The following is a 21,692-nucleotide window of genomic DNA, read 5'->3' as shown; positions in this document are numbered from 1 at the left end:
TAATATTTTTGAAACCGAAAACTCATCTTTGGGGTTTTTACCTTGATAATGATTAATTAAGGGCATATTTTTTGTTTCACACATGAATTTAGGAGATGATGGTGAAAAACATTACTATTAATATATCTCTATTTCCTCTTTGAAATTCTGCATTTAAATTAGAATTACATTATAAACTTGGGTTATATTTTCATTTAGGGTTGCTAATACAGATAAGGTAGGCGTACAAATTGGAAAAAAGAAGGGCTTGCCAATTTTTTTATACTAGGTACGCTTTGCTCAGCGTACGGGTATGAATATCAATATTAGACGGTATAACCACATATAAAAGTGATCTCAACCATAAAATTTAATTTTTCTCCATATATATAATTTGACAGAAGGGAATCTTGTAAATTACTTATAATTAAAAGTATAAAACAAACGCATAATAAATGAAATTTTTATAGGCCAGTTTATTAGGAATAGATTTAAATAGTATATAATAGGTTTTGTGGTATTTACGAAGAGGAATGTATTATAAATATGTTATTGAATGATAAAAAGATAGTTTAATTTTGCAATTTATGATTTATACATAAATTTCTAAATGAATAGGCCTTTTTAGTTTTAAAAGATTTATGATATGTATTAAGATAGAACTTCCGCGAATATAAGTATTATAAATTCGTTGAGATTTACATATATTTACAAAATATTCATGGTTAATCCATATTAAATTGAAAAGAAGACAATATTAAGAATTCCAAATAGAAACAAATAAATATTTTTGTCATTTGAAAGTGAGAAAGGTGATTGTGAAAATACTATTATCTACTGAGGAGATATTTTAGATAGACTTAAATTAGGATTTTTAACTGATCCATTATCTCCTGTGTGATTAGAAGGTGTGCCTGTAGAGCTAAGGGGATCAGCTTCATCTATTATGATATTGGTCCCTCCATTACTTCCGCATTGCAACAATCTCACTATAGATGGATCATTCCTAGCCCCTTTTATAAATTCTTCTAGAGATAGTAAGCCGTCATGATTAAGGTCCATTTGCCTGAATATTTTTTCCGTTCTTTTTTCTGGAGTTGATTCATCTTCTGGCATTTTCATTACAGAACCAACCATTTTGTAAATCGCCTAATAAAGTATCATTTTCAATAGTTAAATAAAAAATATGTAATGTTAATAAAGAATGTCACTGTTATCAAAATTTTTATTTATTTAAATGTTCTTTTATAATATTTGAAACATTATAATATTAAAACACCATAAAATTAAAACACTATAATAATAAAATGGTATTTCATAATTGTGTTCCCAAGAACCATAACTATATTTAAATTTCTATTGAATTTTTTGGCATATGTATAAAGATTCTTTGGCTTCGTTCGTGAATGAATTTTGCGAATTAACTATATTGATATTAAATTTCATATTTATACTTTGAGAATATAAAACTCTATAATGATACTATTCTGTTTATATAAATTTTATTTCAATTAAAGGTAGCTTGTCTAGGTTCTACAAATTGGGTATTAATCAATTATAAATATAATTAAAATACCTAAAAATTACTAAATAAAAAAAATGAGATATTAAAATTATAAAAAAGGATATTATAATTATAAAAAATATGTAGTCACAATGTAATTATTGGCAATTGTAAAAATATTGATTTTACAATTACAATAATTTCTATCATTCTTTGATATTTTTTATATCCTAAGTTTAAATAATTTTTTTTGCTGAATTAATTAAGGGGATGAACATCGGCAAGCTTTTTGTTTAGAGGATTTTTAATATAATTTTATACCCAAAAGTTGAAATCGGTGATGATGATTGCTTTATTTATACTTCATTGAAATCTATAACCACCATATATTCAATGCAAACAGGTGGTAACAAGATGCTATCTGAGTCCCGGGTCCTTAGCAGATAAATTTCCGCCTTTTGTTTCTACTATCTTTCGAAATGGAATAATAATTCTTTTTTAATTATCATTCACTCCTATATAATTATATAAGTTTTGGATATGATATTCGTTAAATTTATTTTTCTAAGATTCAATTTCTTCCCACAAATAATTATCCTGCTTATTAGGGCTATATTTAATTATGCTTATATATCTATTGATAGTATTACAGAACAAATGATGTAAGATATTTTAAACAATCAATTTTATTTCAATTAATTTTAACCTTAAAAATGAAAAGAAAACTTGTACCTAAAATAATACAAAAAAATTGGTCAACAATACAATTTAGCTCTTATAATTATATAAAATCTAAATATATAAATTATTCTAAGATAATTACCGAGCTTATACATTCACCGATGGTTTTTAAAAATTTTGTAAAAGTTCTTAAATGTTTACTATATTTTTCCATAATTTTTTTTAAGAGAGTTTGCTTTCAAACGTATACCGCGTTCTTTTTCTTTAGAATATTGGCTATTGTTCTATTTCTGTCATGTATGAAAAAAGGGTTACTATTGCCCACTTATTTATTAGATATTTATCTTTTCAGATACAATAAGATGAATTTAAATATCAAAAGTCATCTAAAAAAACTTTCTCCTCTAAGAGAATATATTTTGTTTCAATTGTATTTTCCCTTTAATAGATATTTTTTTACACAGTTTTTTATTTTTAAGCTTTTATTCTCTTTAGATATTTTTTCTGCAGTTTTTTGATTTCTCAGTCTTTTTTTCTACGGTATTCCATTAGGTTTTTAGGTCGTATTTTTTTTCCACAAGCTATTTTTTTAATTATCACCCTAGGTAGATAAAGAATATGAGATCATACATATTGGGAACCATTATTATTATTGTCAAAAGTTAAGTGACTAGTTACAATTACTAGTTATAGTGTTTGCAACGGTCCGGTCTTCTTTTCTAAAATGGGACCGGACTGATGAACCGTCAAGTCAAATAAGACCGGACCGTGGGACCGTCGGTCCGGTCCCACCTAAATTTTTTTTTTATAAAGCTACAAAAGTTTTATTCTGCATTTAAATTTATTAAAAATGAATAGTTAAACTACCCTATTAATATTTCAATTATATCATCAATTCATTTTTATTATATTATACACAAATGCCTAATCAAAAGAATATTAAAATACAAATTTATTTAATATAAATTATATCAATATGTGAATATTGAATTTAATGAAACGGAAGAATATAAAAAGTAAACGATGAATTAGATATTATAAAGTGTTAGGCATTAAATAATCATATTTTGTATGTTCATGTACATACACATTAACTATAAAGCAATTTATAGTGAACTTTTATATTCTTTAATCGGTCTTCGGTCGGACCGGACCGGATCGTGGGACCGTGTTGTTGGACGGGACCGTCCCATAGGACCGAAAAGTCTGATAAGACCGGTCGGACCGGACCGTTGCAAACACTAACTAGTTACATTCAAAGGTAACTACAGTTTATAGTTGCATTTAAAAAAAAAGTAAATAGTAACTAGTTCAGTAACTTATTTATTTATTCTACAAAATAATTTTGGTAACAAGCAAGTTTTAATGATAGAAATTTTTACGAAATTTGAAGGAAGTAACTGAAAACCCAGTAATATTTATTTCAACTGAAAAATATCACTATAATATTTATCTGCACACAAAAAAAGGATCTTAATAAATTCTATTTGACTTTATCAATAGATGTGCTCGTTTTTCTCAATAAAAGCTTTCTTTAGACTAAACAAAAGTTCTACAGGAGGGCTTGATGTGAGTGAGACATTATATTCATCAAGCACGGATTAATTTAAAAATTCATCAAATAAAGATAAGGAATAATAAAAATATCTACATTATTTTAAAAAGCAACTTGAAAAGGAACTAGCTACTTTTGTTATTACATTCCAAAAAATCCAATTAGTTCATATAAAAAAAAAGTAGTTATGATTATTTTTTAGCAAAACTGTAATTAGTTACAGATTTTTGATATCGAAATTGACTTGTAGACACTAATTATATGTAAATAGTAACTAATTACCTTTTTAGAGAATTAATTAGTAATTATAATTAATTATAAGTTTGAACTGCTATTTTTTTGATAAATATAATTCTTAAAATTTAAGAATTTCGTGACATAAGCTTGATTTTTTCCTTTTGTTTTCATTATTGTATTTTATGTTTTTTTTACATCCCAAATGAATAGTAATTTTTATTAATAATTAATTTTTTGATACAAAAATATATAAGGCGCAGGAAAGGAAACCTTATGAATTGTAAAATAACAAAATCGAAAATAAAATAAATTTTTTTTGTTAGATATTACACTGTTGTTAAACGACTCGATTTAGCCGATATTAAATAATTTCAACCAAAATAATATTAGCCATTTATGCAAAATCGCCAGGCTTGCATAATATTTTTTGACTATAATGGGTTAGCCGTTTTTATAAATCAACAACACTAGTTATTACCTAAGGGAGTTAATTATTTCAAAAACCCACTCTATTCAATTAGGATCTCCTACCCCCCCCCCCCCCCCTACTGCAAATTCTTTAATAGGTTCTCTTTACCCCAATAATATCGCCATACTAAATTAAAACTATAAATTACCCTATAGTTTATAGGGGGGGGGCTACTGAACCCTTACCAAACCCAAATATTGACTTTGTCGTATTTTACATTTATATACCTTTCTATTATACAATGTCCCTATATAATATTTTTCTTCAATTCTTTCTATATAGTTTTTTACCTGAGTTTGTTCACTACCTGTTAGCTATATGTTGAAGACCGAATTTATTCTCCAATATTATTTCCTCATAGGGATCTTCATTAAATTTCTAATCAAAATTGGGATAATATAAAACTGATTTTTACTAAAAAATATTGACTAGTCATTTTTTAGATATTTGTAATCGTTTAAAGGAAGTTAGGTTAGAGATGATCAATTTAATTGAACAATCCATTTTCTATGTTTTAAAAATTTAGACTGAGTGATCATTATTTTATAAAATTTTTAATTCAATTTTTTGGTGATATAATATAAATGCTAATTAAAAAATCACAAATGTGCCTGGCAGAGAGAATTTTCAGCCTCCTCTTGCCTACGTCTATGCTTCACTATGTTCTAATATATTATTTTATGATATATCTAATCTATATCTTTTAAAATTTATAAAAATTTAATATTATGTTTATCAAAATTGTCTGAAAAAAAAGAATTAAGTATTCTAATCGGAAATTTTTTTGTTTGTTCAAATTTAATAATAAAAATTTTTTCAAACTAAATCCCAATTTAAAATTTTAAGATTTATCTTTTATCCAATTACATCCCTTTAAAAAAATTTTTCTGCAAAAATTGAACGCAACGGTATTTAAAAATAATATTTATAAAAACGGTTGCTATTTATTGATTATTTCTTTATAAATTAAATTGTGAAATTTTAAATTTTAGGAAGAAAAAAAAACTGAAAAAGTGTTTAAAAGTTATAAATGATTGATTAAAATATCTGAAAATATTTACCCTGGCAATGTTATATTTATTTGCGAGAAAGTATAATAAAATTTATAATTAAATACTTAGATTAAATTGTTGATAAGAGTTTCAATTATGTATAGGGGTAGATAACTTTTCTTCAAAAAAATATACTTTTTTATATAGGCACAAGTTACCCATCCCATTCGTGTATTAACATTAAAAGATAAAATATGTATTAAGAGTTAATACTTGGCCTATTCAAACACAAATATTCGTTTCATTTAAATGATTAGAATAGTAACACAACGTCTTCTTTCAGAGTGGGAATATGACAATAACTTCATTATGGGTCATATTGTGTGAATTAATTGCATCACGTCAATTTAAGGTACCTTTCTCCATTTTTTTCGAATTTTTTTAAATACACACTTACATATAGTCCCACATCCCCTCATTTATAATGTAAAAAATATATATTGCATTTTTTATGCAGTAATTATATATTTTCTAAATTGATGAAAATATGAATTTAGAAATTAAACACATTGAAAGTAAATGCAATCAAGCCTAAAACTTGAAGATATTAAGAATAAATATGAAGCTACAAGTATAATTAGCTGAGTTGGGCTAAGGTAGATATTTTTATATATGATTTACAAATTATATGTATATATACATAGTTTAGAAAATATGTCTTGGACACAATTCCCCAGATGTACCCACTATTCCAAGAATTTTTTTTTACTATACCCTTTAGGAGTCTATTGCTTACTCTTTGTAAGATATATGTGAGAAAATGAATCTGTAAACAGAACTGATAAATATGTCAAGAATTATTGATAATATATATATATCAATGGCAATGCTAAAACAATACCAGAGGAAAATATTTAAAAAATCACCTATTTCTCCTAACCAATTACCACTTACACGGTAATATTTATCATGATTTTAACTTAATTTAAAATACAAAATGGATTATGTTGTATTAGACTTAGTGCTATACAACTAGCGGAAAGTTTTAGCGATGTAATTTAAACCCATTTTCTTTTATTTTACTCCTAAAAGACATGAATAAAAAACTGATATTGAAGAACTTTGTTTCTCTTATAAATTAAACTATGGTGTAAAGAAATTAAATTTAAAACAATTTTTAAAATGGCCAAATCCAATTATATCATTTGAAGTATTGTAAAGACGATGCAAATTAAACTAACTATTCATTTATTTTACCTGTCTGGCTTTCTTAAATTAATTAATTTTATATAAATATTATTAATCATCCCATCGAAGTGCAACTGAAAGGGTGATGAGTGAGATAAGGTTAGTCATAGCCAAACTAAGAAACATTGTCAAATATAATTAAAAGTTGCAACTTTTTATAAATGGGAGAGGGGGGGGGGTCGTTGCGTTACAGGACACCGCCTAGTGGGTTCTACGTTATGAGATCATGGGGGAATAAAGTTCACTGCAGTAACAAATACGAATATTATATTGTTCGATTTGTCCAAATATAAAAAAAAAATTATTCGATTTGAATAATTAAACAACCCCCCCCCCCCTTCCCTCCCTGATAGATCTTAGATATGACATTGTTTTAAAGAGTATTGAATAACATTATTTTTTCCTAAAATATAATGATATGATTAATTATGTTACTCTACAGTGATGGTAAAAAAAAATTCTGGTATATTTAACGGAATCAGAAAGGAAGGACAAATGGAAAACCTATTTTGGCACTCTTAGAATATAAAGAGTTATTTAATTTAGAACTAAAATAATAAATTTTGAAAAGGGGGGAGGGTGTTTTCCTACAGTAAAGTTGCTTTATTTATCTCAAAATGCATAACACTAAAACCTGTAGCTCCTTATATATAGACGTATCAATAATTTTTGTAAGAGAGGACTTTTTGGCGAATTTTTTACCATATTTTTATTGGGTAGATTTACTAAGCTTCCTCTTTGAGGATATTTAACTGGAATTTTCTTAAAAGAATCCTTTTTCTCAAAAATTTCAATTATAGTTCATTATTTTAATAAATTGTTAACATATACTTTGTTTTCATAAAGAATATTTTTTTATAATGAATGACATATTATTATCCTCATTATTGGGGAGAGGAAATGAGTGGGAGAGTGTCGGGAGGGGAGAGGGTTGTCTTTACTAGCTAAAAAATAGTTACAAATACTGTCATATTTGGTAAAAAGGATTCCCCCCCCTCCCCCCCCCCCCCCCCTCCCCCCCCTAACCCTTATTTAGTTATTTCAATGCTCCCATATCTCCATGTGCCTCTTAGACAAAATAGTTCCTGAAAAAGAAGCAGCAAAATTGTTTAATTGGTTCACCCTACCCCTTAATTTCTCAAAAATAATATAAAACATAAAATCGGATTTCACAAAAATTCTGACTATAAAAATAAAGATATATTTTTCAATATACTATATTATGCAAATAAAACAATTTAATAAATATTTTTTTTAAGATAACGTTTTATCAAATATATTTCAAAAGATAAAACATGTAATTTAATTAAAAAATGGACGTTTATATTATATAAATTTTTTTAAAATAAAGATAATTATAAATATAAGGAATGAAAAGACTAAATTAAATTAAAAGGTAAGAAAATAAATTTAATAATTTTTCTTTGGTGAATAATTAAATTAATAATTAGAATTTAGGTAAATTAGGTAATTAAGGGAAAGTACAAAAAAGTATTTATAATCTTTCTAAGAAAATTTTTCTATAGGCAAAATTTTAAAATTAATTTCTTGTGAGAGGATATTATTGTTTTTATATGTACACCCCCTTATTTAGCCCCTGAATTTAACAATTTAAATATTTTAATGCTAGCACACTTGTTGTTGCTGTTTATTCATTGGATCTCGATATTTATCGATACTTAAGAGCCATATAAAGGAAATGAAGAAATAGAGATCAAAATTATTTATATTAAGCAATTCTTATTCTTTTATCCATTTAATTTTGTCCTCATTTTGAGTTTCTAAACTTAATTAAATCATTTCAGCTCCAACTAGTTTTACCTAAAATTTAAAAAAAAACAATAATATATAAATATAAAACCACTTAGTTTAATTTCTTATTTTATTTGAAGAAATATTATGCTTATGAATTAATTTTTGCATTCCATTATATGATCGTATAAATTGCTAGTGTAATGATTTGTTAATTATATATTATACATTGATAAAAAAAATCCCTTTTTTTAATTCAAATTTTTTTTATTGAAATTTTCTGAATAATTTATTTTATTCAATGTCCTTGAAAGTATGTGGATTTTATGTTTAAGATTTAATTTTGAATGTTTCCATGCTCAATTTCCTAGTCATAGTAGTATTCGAATATTTAAGAATTCAAGGTAATCAACCTGATAAAGATCGGTCAATTATGTTAATGATTTATTAAGTTAAACTCACGCATTGTAAAATAAAATGCTAGTTTTATCTAATCCGTTTTGTAAAAACAAATACTTGTATTATAATTATTAAATTGAAAAAAAAGTTTTGAGGTCTGAGCTTAATCTGGTTTGCATGTTTACGATCAATATGCCATTTGCGCCTAAATGAAAATTAGACAGATACTTCTTATAAACTTTAAGAAGTGTTAATATATTTTTTATCTTACAGATCATTATTATCACACCATCAGCTCAGGTATTCGCACTAACTTTATTATACAAGCTTAGAGAAGTGTGACATATATTAATCTCTTTATATAAATTCTATTTAGAAGTATAAGTTTAAATATCAGGAAAAAATTATCAAATTTATCTTTGATAAAGAAATATATATTTGCAAAGAAAACTTAGTTGCATTGTTAGATCGTTAAATTATATGCAGAGGTATGTAAATCGCTTAGTGTCACTAAAACAGATGAAATTTAATCACGCACTACTTAATCATACGACATTTGCTCTTGAAAACTCTTAATGAGAATCAGTAATACTCTATACTTCGCAATAGATTACTTGACACTTGAGCATGTCGACACAGTTGATCATTGAATCAGACAGCCCTTGAAGTACTAATGCTCGAACACTTGTTACATATAATGAATTGATATTTGACTAATTATGATATTGTATTATAGTAAATCTTTATTAGATAAAAATAAATTTTTTTAGTGATTTTATTTTTAGTTTTCAGATGTTTATTTAGTTATTTATTTTTTTAAAATTTCCCTCGTGCATAGTCGTCATATTATAGTATTATGCGTCGTTTAGTCCTTTTAATTGCATGCAATATCCATTATAAAAATTAAGTTGTCTGCTTATAAATATTTAATAAATATCTCGCATAAATATTAAAAAATATTTGCATAAAATTTTTTTACATTTCGAATTTCCATTTATTATTAAACGATGACAACTATACCTTCTTGGCATAAATATTTGGTGTTTTAGACCTTTCATCGCCCATGTCAAATCTTATTATACGTCGGAATAATAGGAAAGATTATCAAAATAAGGACGAATTTTAAATGTTAATTATCCTAAATAAATCAGGCAATGAATAATAATGTTTCATGTACATACAACCTATATAAGAGATATCAATCCCAAATTCGAAATCTCAATCCACACATTTTTTTTAGGAATCAAAAACTATAGAGATTTGGAATGTAACTATACTATTCGTATTCTATTCGAAAATTCAATTGAATAATTGTGTTATTGGTATTCGAACAAATAATAAAAATTATTATTTGATTCGATTTTTTTTATTTCAAATTTACAAAAAAAAGGATTATATTAATAAAAATTATTCTATCCATATAAAAGATGAGCAAGTTTAATCTAGTAGATAAAAATAGAAGCAAAACTGTGCATATAGAAATTTTTTAGTAAATATAATATAGAAAAAGTTAAATGTATGTAAAATAAACTTAATAAAAATTAGAGACTTGCAGAGGTACTAATCGATCAAGCACGAGTTTGTAAAAAAATATATTTTGGCCCGGCCCAGATTCCCAAAAATTTTTTTAAGGCCATTCCGGTCCGTATTAATTATTAAAAAAAATTTTTCGACCCGTCCCGAGTGTATATATAATTTTTTTTATTTATGGCATAGGTTTTAAAAAAAATTTGGCCCGAAAAAATATACAAATAAGCTACTTTATTTAGCTAATATAAAATCAATTAGTATTTAATAACTTTTACATTTTCTTCATTCTAAAATGAAGATTATTTTTAACTAAATATTAAAGAAAAAGTGTGTGTTTTGGCGAAATGTATTTTATTTTGTAATGTTGTATGCTTTATTGAACTAAAAATAAAAACGATAATAATTAGTCTCTAAATTAATAATTATTTTATTTGCCTAGTGCAGTAAAATATTTAAGTAAAAAAAATAATGTGGCTGGTTATATTTTAAGTTATTATATAATAATTTATAAAATTTAATGATCTATGTAAAAAATTTACTTGTTATTATTATTGAAATTTGATTATTATATTATTTTCTCATAGTTCACGAAATTTTTGGTTAAAGATTAAAATTATAAATTAGTCTCCTAATAATAACTATTTTACTTACCTAGTATAGTGAAAAGTATATATGGACAGTTTAAAATTGTCTAATTTGACTAAAAATAAAAATTATTATTAGTAATAACTTAAAGATAATTTACTTTTCTTTTATTAAATAGTTAAGTATTTTTTAACGAGAGATATAAATGATTTTGAAATGGAAATTTAAATATTAAAAGTAAATCATCATTCTATGCAAACCGGGTATATAAAAAATTGACCCGGCTACACCCTGGTTGTTAAAATATTTTTTAGGCTCGGCCCGGGTTTGTTTATTTAAAAGCCGAGCTTTGGTCACCGGGCTCATGTTTCAGATAAAAATATTAATTATGCATATAATATTAGTTCAATTTTAAATTTTGTCCAAATTTTGTTCGCCCATATTTAATAATAAAATTTTAGTTTAACACAGAAGTACAAATAAACGTAAACAGTTCATAATTCCTCCACTAGGAACATATTATTAAATAAATGCTACAAATATTTTAAAAAATTTCCCAAAGCTTGCCAATATTTAAGAACATTATAAAATTATTTTATTCGAATAATTCTATCAAATATAAAATTATTCTATAAATAATATGTATATTTTCTTATTTGTATTCGCATAAAATACTAATCGAATTGAATAATATTGAATCGAATGTCGAACAATTTGTTTTAAATATGAACAGCCTTCAATCTTTGAATGAACAAATTGATACTTATTTTAGCTTAAAGAACAAATATTTTATTTATAAAATGGTTAATTTTAAATATAAATTTAGGGAGATTAATAATATGATATAATAATTTATAACATATTTATTTAAAATAGTTTGTAAAGTTTTGATTAACATCTCTTAGCTTATGACCAAATAAAAAATATAAGAATTAGTTTCTTTTACCCTAATAATTAGCTATGAAAATTATAACCCATATAACAAACGTTAACTACTTTTTAAATGTAAAAAATTTTAACAAATTTTATTTTAGACCGAATATTAATTTTTGGTTAGTAGATCACTGTTACAAAATATTTTAGGGTAGTTTAAAATTGATAGTGCCCATTTTCTTTTCTTCTCGAGGAAAAAAAGTAGTTTTGACTATTAGATGAGTCCTTTGAATTTGAAATGCACAGTATTATTCTTCTTTATTATATAGAAAAAAATTGAAATTTTTAAGCAAAATAAATATTTCCACCCAATTCAGAATCATGTAGTTTAAAAATTAACGTATTTTTCTAATGGAGTAAATAATAAATTTTAAATTACCACAAAAAGTTTTTCAATATAGATTAAATTTTTCCAAATAATTCAACGTCACTTTGCGATGAAAGATTTATAGCCATTATGATAAAAAAAACATTTCTTATATAATCAAAATTATAAATTTTTTAGATAAAAATAGTTATAATTTATTCTATAATAGTACTTTTTTTAAATTAATTTTAAAATAAATATTTTAAGAAACATTTTTTAGATAAAATATTGTTTTAAAATTCTATATTAATTATCAATTTGTTCATTCAAAGATTGATGTTTATATTTTTATAATTTTCATGATTCTAAAACGCTGCTTTTAATTCCGAAACCTCATGGTTTTTAGCAAATTCCGAAAAAACTTTGGAATTCGAGATCGAGAATGCTATGTGAGATACGAATTCTGAGAGAGATTTCGAATCCTGTTATCACATATATATAAGATCGTTATTTTTAAAATGGGAATAGTGGTTCAGCAATAGATCTATACCAAAACGCAGCAAGTATTAAATTAGAGCCTAGTTCTCGAGGATTTTTTTTTATGTCAATTTATTTTGTTGAAACGAATTAGATATCAGACGCGTTCTTTGATGAAATCAAACAGATACTTAGAATTGTATTTTTAGAGCTAACTGTATTAATAAAATAATATAGGCCTGATCCAGATTATATAAAAAAAATTCTCCAATTTTGACCCATCCCGCATATTGAAAACCCTAGCATATCGAGCCGTACTTTTAAAAACCTTGATAAATGTAAAAAATAACAAAAAATATTTACTATATATCAAAGGGTAACTGTGTCTTGCTTGTCTAGTATGATAAATATTTAGTTTTTATAGTAGTAATAGGACATATAAGATCATACATAGGATTCTATAAAAACATATTTTAATTGTATAATCTAGTGCTGTAAACATTTCTAAAAAAATGAAACGCGTTCGCGTTCAACGTTCGTTAACAAAAATCAAACGCGTTCTTATTCACGTTCACTTTCAAAAAAAAGGAACACGTTCATGAATGCGTTCACGTTCGTTCAAAATTTTATGATAAATTTTTTTTAAAATTTAATTTAATATAAATAAATGTCTTATATTTTTTAACACAATTAGCAATGTTAAAATATAATATAATTTATTTTAATAATATAATTATAAATACAATGCGAATAAAAAGATATTTTTATTTATAAAAACTTTTCTTATTAAATTTTAATAACAATTGTTTTTCAAAATTTTTATCTGATAGACAAGAACACTTGGCAGTTAATACGGCATTAGCTATACTAAAAACGCGCTCTACAGGGGCAGATGAGGGGATTGCGGTATTATACTTAATAAACAGATCTTTTAACGTGGAGAATTTATTAAAAACATTCATTGTTTTGTTCTTTGCTTCAAAAAATTGAGATAAGTTATCCATCCTTTACTTACTCATCAAAAAAAAGGATATCTCCAAATTAACAGTTCTTGCATTATCATTTCTATAGGGTTTTCATTGCATTTTTTCAAAAACGCTATAAGTTTATTTTATATAGGTTCGTCCTGTGGAAGTTTTATCCATGGCCATTGAAGCTTGAATATTGGATGTTTAACTGCAGAAAGAACATATTGATCTTCGTATATATGTTCAAATCTTTAAATAAATAAAATATATGTAATTAATTTGATAATGATAGGTTTAATGCCATTTATTAATCCCATTGAATAATGCGTCTAAATAGTTGACCATAATTTAGGCCACTAATTTTTTTAATTTTAAAATAACTATAGTTATTGTTGGGGTCAAATAACCTTAAATGCATTTTTTCTTCAAATTATTTTATTTAGTTATATTATATAAAATAATTAATTTTACAATCAAATGTCGTTTTAAATTGGAACTTGAAGATTTTGAAACTGGTGTAATGGACACATTTTATATTTGATAAGTATTGAATTAGTTTCTTCAGTATAGGATGTTACTGTAAAATATTTATCATATTTGAGCCATGGCAATGTTAATTCATTTGATTTTGAATTTTTAGAATCAGATAATGATGATGAAATAATAATATCCATGCTTATGATAATCTATTAAATTAAAATATAAACAATAATATTCAAATTAGTAATCTGCATCGGGCCTAATTTTTCAAGCCCGGCCCGGCCCGAAATTTTTTTTAGAAAAATTTACCGATCCAGCCCGGCCCGAATTTATTTAAATATAGAAATTAATCTTTATAATTACTCAAAATAAAAGACATATGTTATATGTCGTTTAGTTACAATAAATAAAATCAAATATTTTTGTTTTGCATAAAAAATTTAATATAAAATTGATAAATTTAAATAAATTTAAAAAAATTTCCAAAGTCCAACGACCCGGCCCAAATTTTTTTAAAAATATTAGGCCCGGCCCAGCCCGTCCCGAACCCGATTATTTTAAATAGAATTAGGCCCGAGCCCGGCCCAAAGCCCATTTGGGCCGGACTCGGGCCCATCCTAACTTTGCAGATCTCTAATTCAAATTAATAAACTATAATAATGGTATTTTAAAAAAAATTGAAATGTGAAAAGGAAAAACAGTTAATTATAAAATATAATTTTTAAAAAATTCGGATTAATATTAAATTTTTCAAATAAATAAAAATAAAAAATTGAACGAACGTTAAATTCGAACACGTTTGTCATAAAAAAGGAACGCGTTCACGTTCAAAGTTCGTCAAAAATAAAAGGAACGCCGTTTACCATTTTTTTCAAAAAAACGAACTTCGTTCACGAACGCAATGAATGCATTCGTTTATAACACTAGTATAATCAATATATTCATTGTTAATAAGGATTAAGAAAAAAACACTGAAATCCTAAGATTTTATGTCCTAATAATTTTTTTAAATGGAATATTATATAAATAAACATAAAAATATTGTATAAAAGTTATAATTCTATTGATATAAATGGTTATACATACCTCTGACCAGCCCCAAATCTTAATTAAATAAGGAGGGTGGGAATACTAATAGTTAATTTTGTGTTATAAAGCTTACACATTTGATAAATAAAGATATATACTTTGATTTGGTATATTATTTATATAAAAATATATTCTTTTAGTATAAAATTATTTTGTCTGGTTTATATAATAAATAGTTCATAGGATTACATATTAAACGTAATTACTTTTAAAACAATTTAAGATCTACTTTCCGAAGTGCTATAAAAAATAAACAAAGCAATTTTTTCAAAATATACATTATATCTCTACGGGAGAAATTAATATTTAAAAAAAAATCTTTCAATTTTTGAATAATATGAATATTAAAAAAACAAAAATTTAAGAATTATGAAAAACATCCAGGTTACCTATTAACCTTTCGCGTTGCGTGTTATAACGCTTCTTTATTTATAGATATAAATTTTTTTTTTATAATGTTAATTATAAGTAAATAAATAAAAATAAATTGTCAGATATGTTAAATTTATTAGGTTCATCGATATTATAAATCACCCGGAAGAACTTGTAATTTAAAACTGTCACATAATTTACAAAAAATAAATCAATCATCTACATTGTCATTCATGGCCCTAGACAAACTAGTGGTTTCTAATGATTTAATTTTTTTTAATCAAAATAATCCATGCTTAAAGATAGCTAATACGTACCCCGCCAAAACCTTCCCCAGATCTTCACAATTAATTAAAATTTAATTTGAAGATATTAAATTATCAAAAATATTGTGTCCGTAATATTTTTAGACCTAAAGCACCTTATTAAAATACATATTTTATTTGAATTTCAATTCAAAGTTTATTAGTTTTTAAATTATTAAAGAAGGAAATACCTACCCCGGGAATACATTATTTCCGGTCTCCCCTAATGTCGCTAACATAAGATAGTATTTATGTAATTTTTATTCCACATTTTAATTTGTTAAATTTATTCATTTTTGAATTTATCGAAAGTAAAAAAAAATTATAGTGTAGCCAATATATTGGGAAAATTATTTATCTATAAAATCAGCGATATTAAAGAAAATTTTCTTAAGTCCAAGTCCAGCGCATTAAAAAAATCGATTAACCCAGGTCATTAAAAATTGAAATTAAAACGGCCTGAATTCAATTTTCTTACCCCTTCTCATTTCATATAGACTTTGGGCAAGACAAATGACAACTTTTTTCAATTGAGATTTTATTCTGGGAAAGCCTTCAATTAGATTCAATCAATGTAATCTTTACTGAGAAATTACTTTGTTTAGTCAGTTGTTGACATTGAAAATTCATAATGATTATATATGATTTGACATAAATTAAGATTAAAAAACAAAATTAGAATTAAAAATAAGAAATTTAGATTTTTTTAAAGAATAATAGGTTAATTCAATTAGATTTTATACAAATATATAAATCAAATGTCTAGGGATTTTATGATTTATCGATAAAAACAATATTTTTTCTTTAAATAATTCAGAGAATTTTATTATCCAAAACCATATAGTTTGACCTTACTAATAAAGTAATAATGATTTTAGCATGTTATATATATTTCATACTAAATTATTTGCTTTATGTAATAAGTTGAAGTATATTTATATGCAATATAAATAAGGGTTATGACTTATGTTATAAGTTATTCTTTATATAGGGGAATTAATTATCTAAAATATATATTTTTAAATATTGTAACAATGTTTATTATTTATAAAAATTAAACTATAAAAGATATAATTAAATTTCGATATTGTGCCATTTTTTTATCGGATTTTTAGTAATGTGTGATTAAATAAGTCTTAGAAAATTTTAATATTAAATAACTTTATATAATAAAATTAAAATTTGAATAATCTCAATATTTTCATTAGTTTTCACCTTTATACCATATTATGTGTATATTAGGTATAAATAAACTATCTTTATTTATAATATTGTTTATCACCTCTTAGAATCTCAAAACAAAATGAATTAGTAAATTATAGAATAAATTTTTTTTTATATAAAGACTTGAATTGAATATTATTCAATATTTGCTAAGTTATATGAGCTCTTTCTTGAAATTCAATTTATTATTAGAATATTAGAGGTTTGGAGGTATTTTAATTTAGATTTTTAATTCGATTATTGTGTCATGAACCTTAAATTTCTTTTAGAAATATTCTCCTTCGGTTCAGGTTGGAGGACGGGTTAAAAATAGAAACCATGGGTTCAGTGGACTAAAAATTTTTTTTAAATAGGCATCTCATTCCCAAAATAGTTATACCCAATGGTATTTTGAATTTAAAAATATTAGTTTGATTTGAATGTGTGTGAGTGTATTTTGAAAATAAAAAGAAAATTTCGATATATATTTTCAATCAAGAAAAATTATAGCTATTCCAGCAACTATCATTTTTTACGAGGCTTTTGAATTGTTGGAAGATATCGAAAAAAAAGAACTTACTTGAATCCAGAAAATGTGGATGCGTGATTATTCTTACATTATAATTTTAAATTATATAAGAACCAATTTTTTTTTTAACCTTATAATTCCAAAAATATTTTTGATTTCAGAACAGACTTCAATTTAATAAAAATATTTTTATTTCATAATATTGCTTATTATATATGTTTAATTAAAAATACATTTAAATAAATAAATAAAGAGCCGAACCAGCAATTAAAATAATTCTTAAACATTAGGCGGGCGGGTTGAACAAAATTTATAGATAGGACGGGCGGGTAAATTTTTAAAAAAATATTATAAGTGAGCGGGTGGACGGGTTAAATACATTTCAAAATAACGAGTGGCCGGCCTTTTTGGCTAAAACCCCGCCCATTGCAGACCTCTAAACAGATCCATTTTACCTAATTCCTAAAAAGAAAGAATAAAATCTTTTATAATTTCCTTAAAGTTTTCTTATATATCCTATTCGATTTAATACTATTTTTTTGTAAATTCATACACTTCACTAGTGTAACTTCGAGCTATTTTATTATATTTTAAACAAATTTAATCAATAATATAAGCTTTAGCTTTTACCTATTTCATAAGGTTATTTTTTTTTCAAAATTTTGGCCGCTTTGTAATATTTTAACCGTAATCTTTATGGTATTTTGCCCTTGAAATTTTTTAAATTCTTTACATATCAGAGTTGTTAAAGCAGTTCGTAACGAAAGCACGTTACTTTTTTGCAGCGATATCAAATAGCGCGCTGCTTAAAAAAAATAGTGACAGGGTTAGCGCTTTTTTTAAAGAGTAGCTAAGAAGCGCGCTACTTCACTATTTTAAAATTTTATGTAATAAATATATACTATAAATAGTAGTAAAATTTATTTATAATTTGATAATTAATTTTAATATTATTCTCAAATTTAATTTTGAAATTATATTTTAAAATCTGCTTTATAAATCTAATTTATCAATTATTTTAAAATATAAAATGCCGTCAATAGGGATTGACATAGAAGAAATTTTGAATTTTACTAGATAATGATATTCAAGAATTACGTTTCCAAATCTGCTAAATATTTTGACCCGCTAAAAAAAATTAATTTATAAAATTTAAATTTAGACACATAAAAAGGGCAATATAAGCTAAAAAATAACTTATTATTTATAAATTTTAATAAAATTATTCTATTGTTTTAAATTTAAAATGTCCACCCTAAAATTACAGAGAGATTGAAAAATATTTTGATAATTTTATAGAGAAGGCTTCGTCCAATAAATCAAATTTAATTCAAACTAAATTGATTTCACACAACATCATAACTACGTGATTCTCAAAAATTAACTGATAAACACATAATTAATCTTATAATTGATACATTTCGCCTATTTCTTTTGTCGATATTCCTTTATTTCAATCTAATTAAATCATCACTTGGTACCAAGTATCCAACTGACAGAAGTTATGGTAATAATTTTTGATAATTTTTAGGATTATAAAGGTAAAATAAAGTTTTACGTTCTGATTTTGAATTAACTTAATTGAATCCAAAGAGCAACTAGACACGTGAATAATCTACCCCAATGAAGATGTAGCTATTACATCCTCTTGACTCATTTAATTCTAAAATACTCAAGTGAACATTTTTGATAATTTTTCTTATATAATAAGTTTAGAAACTAAATACCGCATTGCCCTCAAGTGCTACTATTGAACGATTATTTAGTAAGACAAACTTATACTTTCTGATCGCCGCTCTAGATTTGGAGATGATAATATAGAGTTGATTTTATTATTGAAATGCTATAAAAATAAATAATATATAAATTTTACATATTTAGTCATATTTTTATATCAACATATTTACATGTTTGAATTTTAAATGTTTTATGGACATAGACTAGATATATAAAAGATATATTTAAAAGTATTTTGATAAAGTTCTACAAAAAGTAACGAAGCTACTCTAGAAAAAGGTGGCTAATCGCGCGCTACTTTTTTGGAAAAATAGCGATTGCTATAGCAAATTACATTTTTTTCTAATAGCGTTAGCGGCACCCCACTACTGTAAAAAGTAGCATTTAACAACACTGATGTTATAATGTATACATGTCATATTGTGACATGAAATCATACATGGAATTATAAATTATTATTTTAAATAATTTACTGAAAACGATTTAAATTTGAAAAATCTTATTTGCCCAGCTATGTATTCCAGCATGTGTAGATTACCACGATATAAATTCCGAACAACGATGATGTGAACGTTATTTGTAATTTGATTTATATTGATTTTTTGTATAAATAAATTAAAAAATAAACTCACCAAGTTTATGGCAGAATTTATCTTAATTTCATAGAGTAGTAATCTACACATGCTAAATACATCTCCGGTTAAATTATTTTCAATATAAAAATTGCCCTCAATAAATGAATTCAAATTAAAATATTTCATATTCCCCTTACCGTTAAAATAGGATTCGCTTTAATGTCTAACTTATTTAAATTCCTTATATAGCTTTAAAATAAAGATATATAAAAATTTCTTAGAGCTTCTTCCAGATTTAGATGAATATGAAATCGAAACTTATATCTATCAAATTTCTACCAATATTATTTAAATCTTATTTTTTTCGGGTAGTATAATGTAGTTTAGCAATCGTGCTGTGTTGTATATAATATGTTTTATATTTTTATGAAGTTAATAGATTTTTTAATTGGTTTTGATGCTACCTTTTTAGGATCTGGCAATAAATAAATTATATATAAGGATATTATTCAATTATAACAACTAGTGTAAACAAATAAAATATTAAAATAACAATAATTTTGACTGACAACAATTTCTATTAGGGTAAGATATTTATAATGATAATTAAGGGATTATGCATCGAGCATTCTTTATTAAATTAGCAAGATTCATCATTTCATTATGATAGAATACAAAGTATTTATTTATACCTTTGAATCTTTTAAGCTTAAATTTTTACAATACCAAAATAATATAGTTATAAGTTATAGTTAAATGAATATTAAAAGAGTTGTTTAGTGTTCTAGAGAAATCAAAAAACAAAAATGAGTAGAATTTAGGACGCTAGTAAATTATATTTTCTCATTTTTTTTAATAATGTAATATCTTTAATTTAAATAAAATAAAACTGATCAGCTGTATATGATATTAAGCCAACAAAATAAACCATCTAAATCTTGTTATAAAATCCCGACAAAAAAAGTTCGTTATATACATATACATATACCGTGACAATCTCCAGCATCTCCTGCTTAGATATGGAACCATCTTTGTCTAAATCGTACATACTAAAGGCCCACGAAAGCTTATCTTCCAGTCTTCCTCTGGAAGTGACACTCAAAGCCGTAAGAAATTCTCTAAAATCAATTGTTCCATCTCCATTAGAATCGAAGGTTCTGAATACGTGTTCGGCAAATTTCGAGGCATCACCGTATGGAAAAAAATTTCCATAAATTTTTTTGAATTCTTCCACCGTCAAGTTACCCTGGGGACAATCCTTAAGAAAACCTCTGTACCATTCTCTTATCTCCGTATCTGAAAATTCCGTTGATTCTTTGAGATCTTCTATCACTTCTGGCTTGAGTTTGCTATTGTTTTTACCCATTATCTTTTATCTAATTGGTAACTTTGTTTTAATTTTTAGGCAGAATTAAGGAAATTGGTATCTTGGATTTAAAATTTTATATCTAAAAAGATTTCAGATGGTGCAAATGTTAATTATTAAAATAATTTTCGGACATACAAAATTTTCAAATTTTTATTTATATAATATTTTATTACATGGATTATAAATAATTATGCTTATATCTAATATTTTTTTTTTTTTAATTTTATAGTAAAATATATGCAAAGCAAAAAATTTGTTTATATTCTATTTTTTGCAGGTATAAATTTTTATACTTAAATAGGGATATAATTGTTTATTTATTATATAGAATTGAATATATTATTGAGTAAAAGAAAATGATATTTTATCTAAAAAAATTTACGTGTAAAAAAACATATAATATACAGATTAATCGTA

At 24.7% G+C, this 21,692-nt stretch overlaps 1 protein-coding gene across 1 annotated transcript; it reads right to left on the bottom strand.

The window, feature by feature from the left end:
* Positions 1 to 505: 505 nt before the first annotated feature.
* LOC135925239 (neurocalcin homolog) lies at positions 506 to 21,446 on the bottom strand. Its single transcript, XM_065460467.1, has 2 exons — positions 20,895 to 21,446; positions 506 to 1,128 (listed from the first exon to the last, which is right to left on the bottom strand). The coding sequence occupies exons 1-2, from the start codon at positions 21,270 to 21,272 to the stop codon at positions 814 to 816; spliced, it is 693 nt and encodes a 230-aa protein (XP_065316539.1). The 5' UTR covers positions 21,273 to 21,446; the 3' UTR covers positions 506 to 813.
* Positions 21,447 to 21,692: the final 246 nt, after the last annotated feature.

This window comes from Gordionus sp. m RMFG-2023, chromosome 2 (assembly GCF_954871325.1).
Source record: "Gordionus sp. m RMFG-2023 chromosome 2, tfGorSpeb1-WG-v2, whole genome shotgun sequence".
NCBI classification, from domain to species: Eukaryota; Metazoa; Nematomorpha; class Gordioida; order Chordodea; family Parachordodidae; genus Gordionus; species Gordionus sp. m RMFG-2023.
This window is presented reverse-complemented; position numbering and strand designations above follow the sequence as displayed.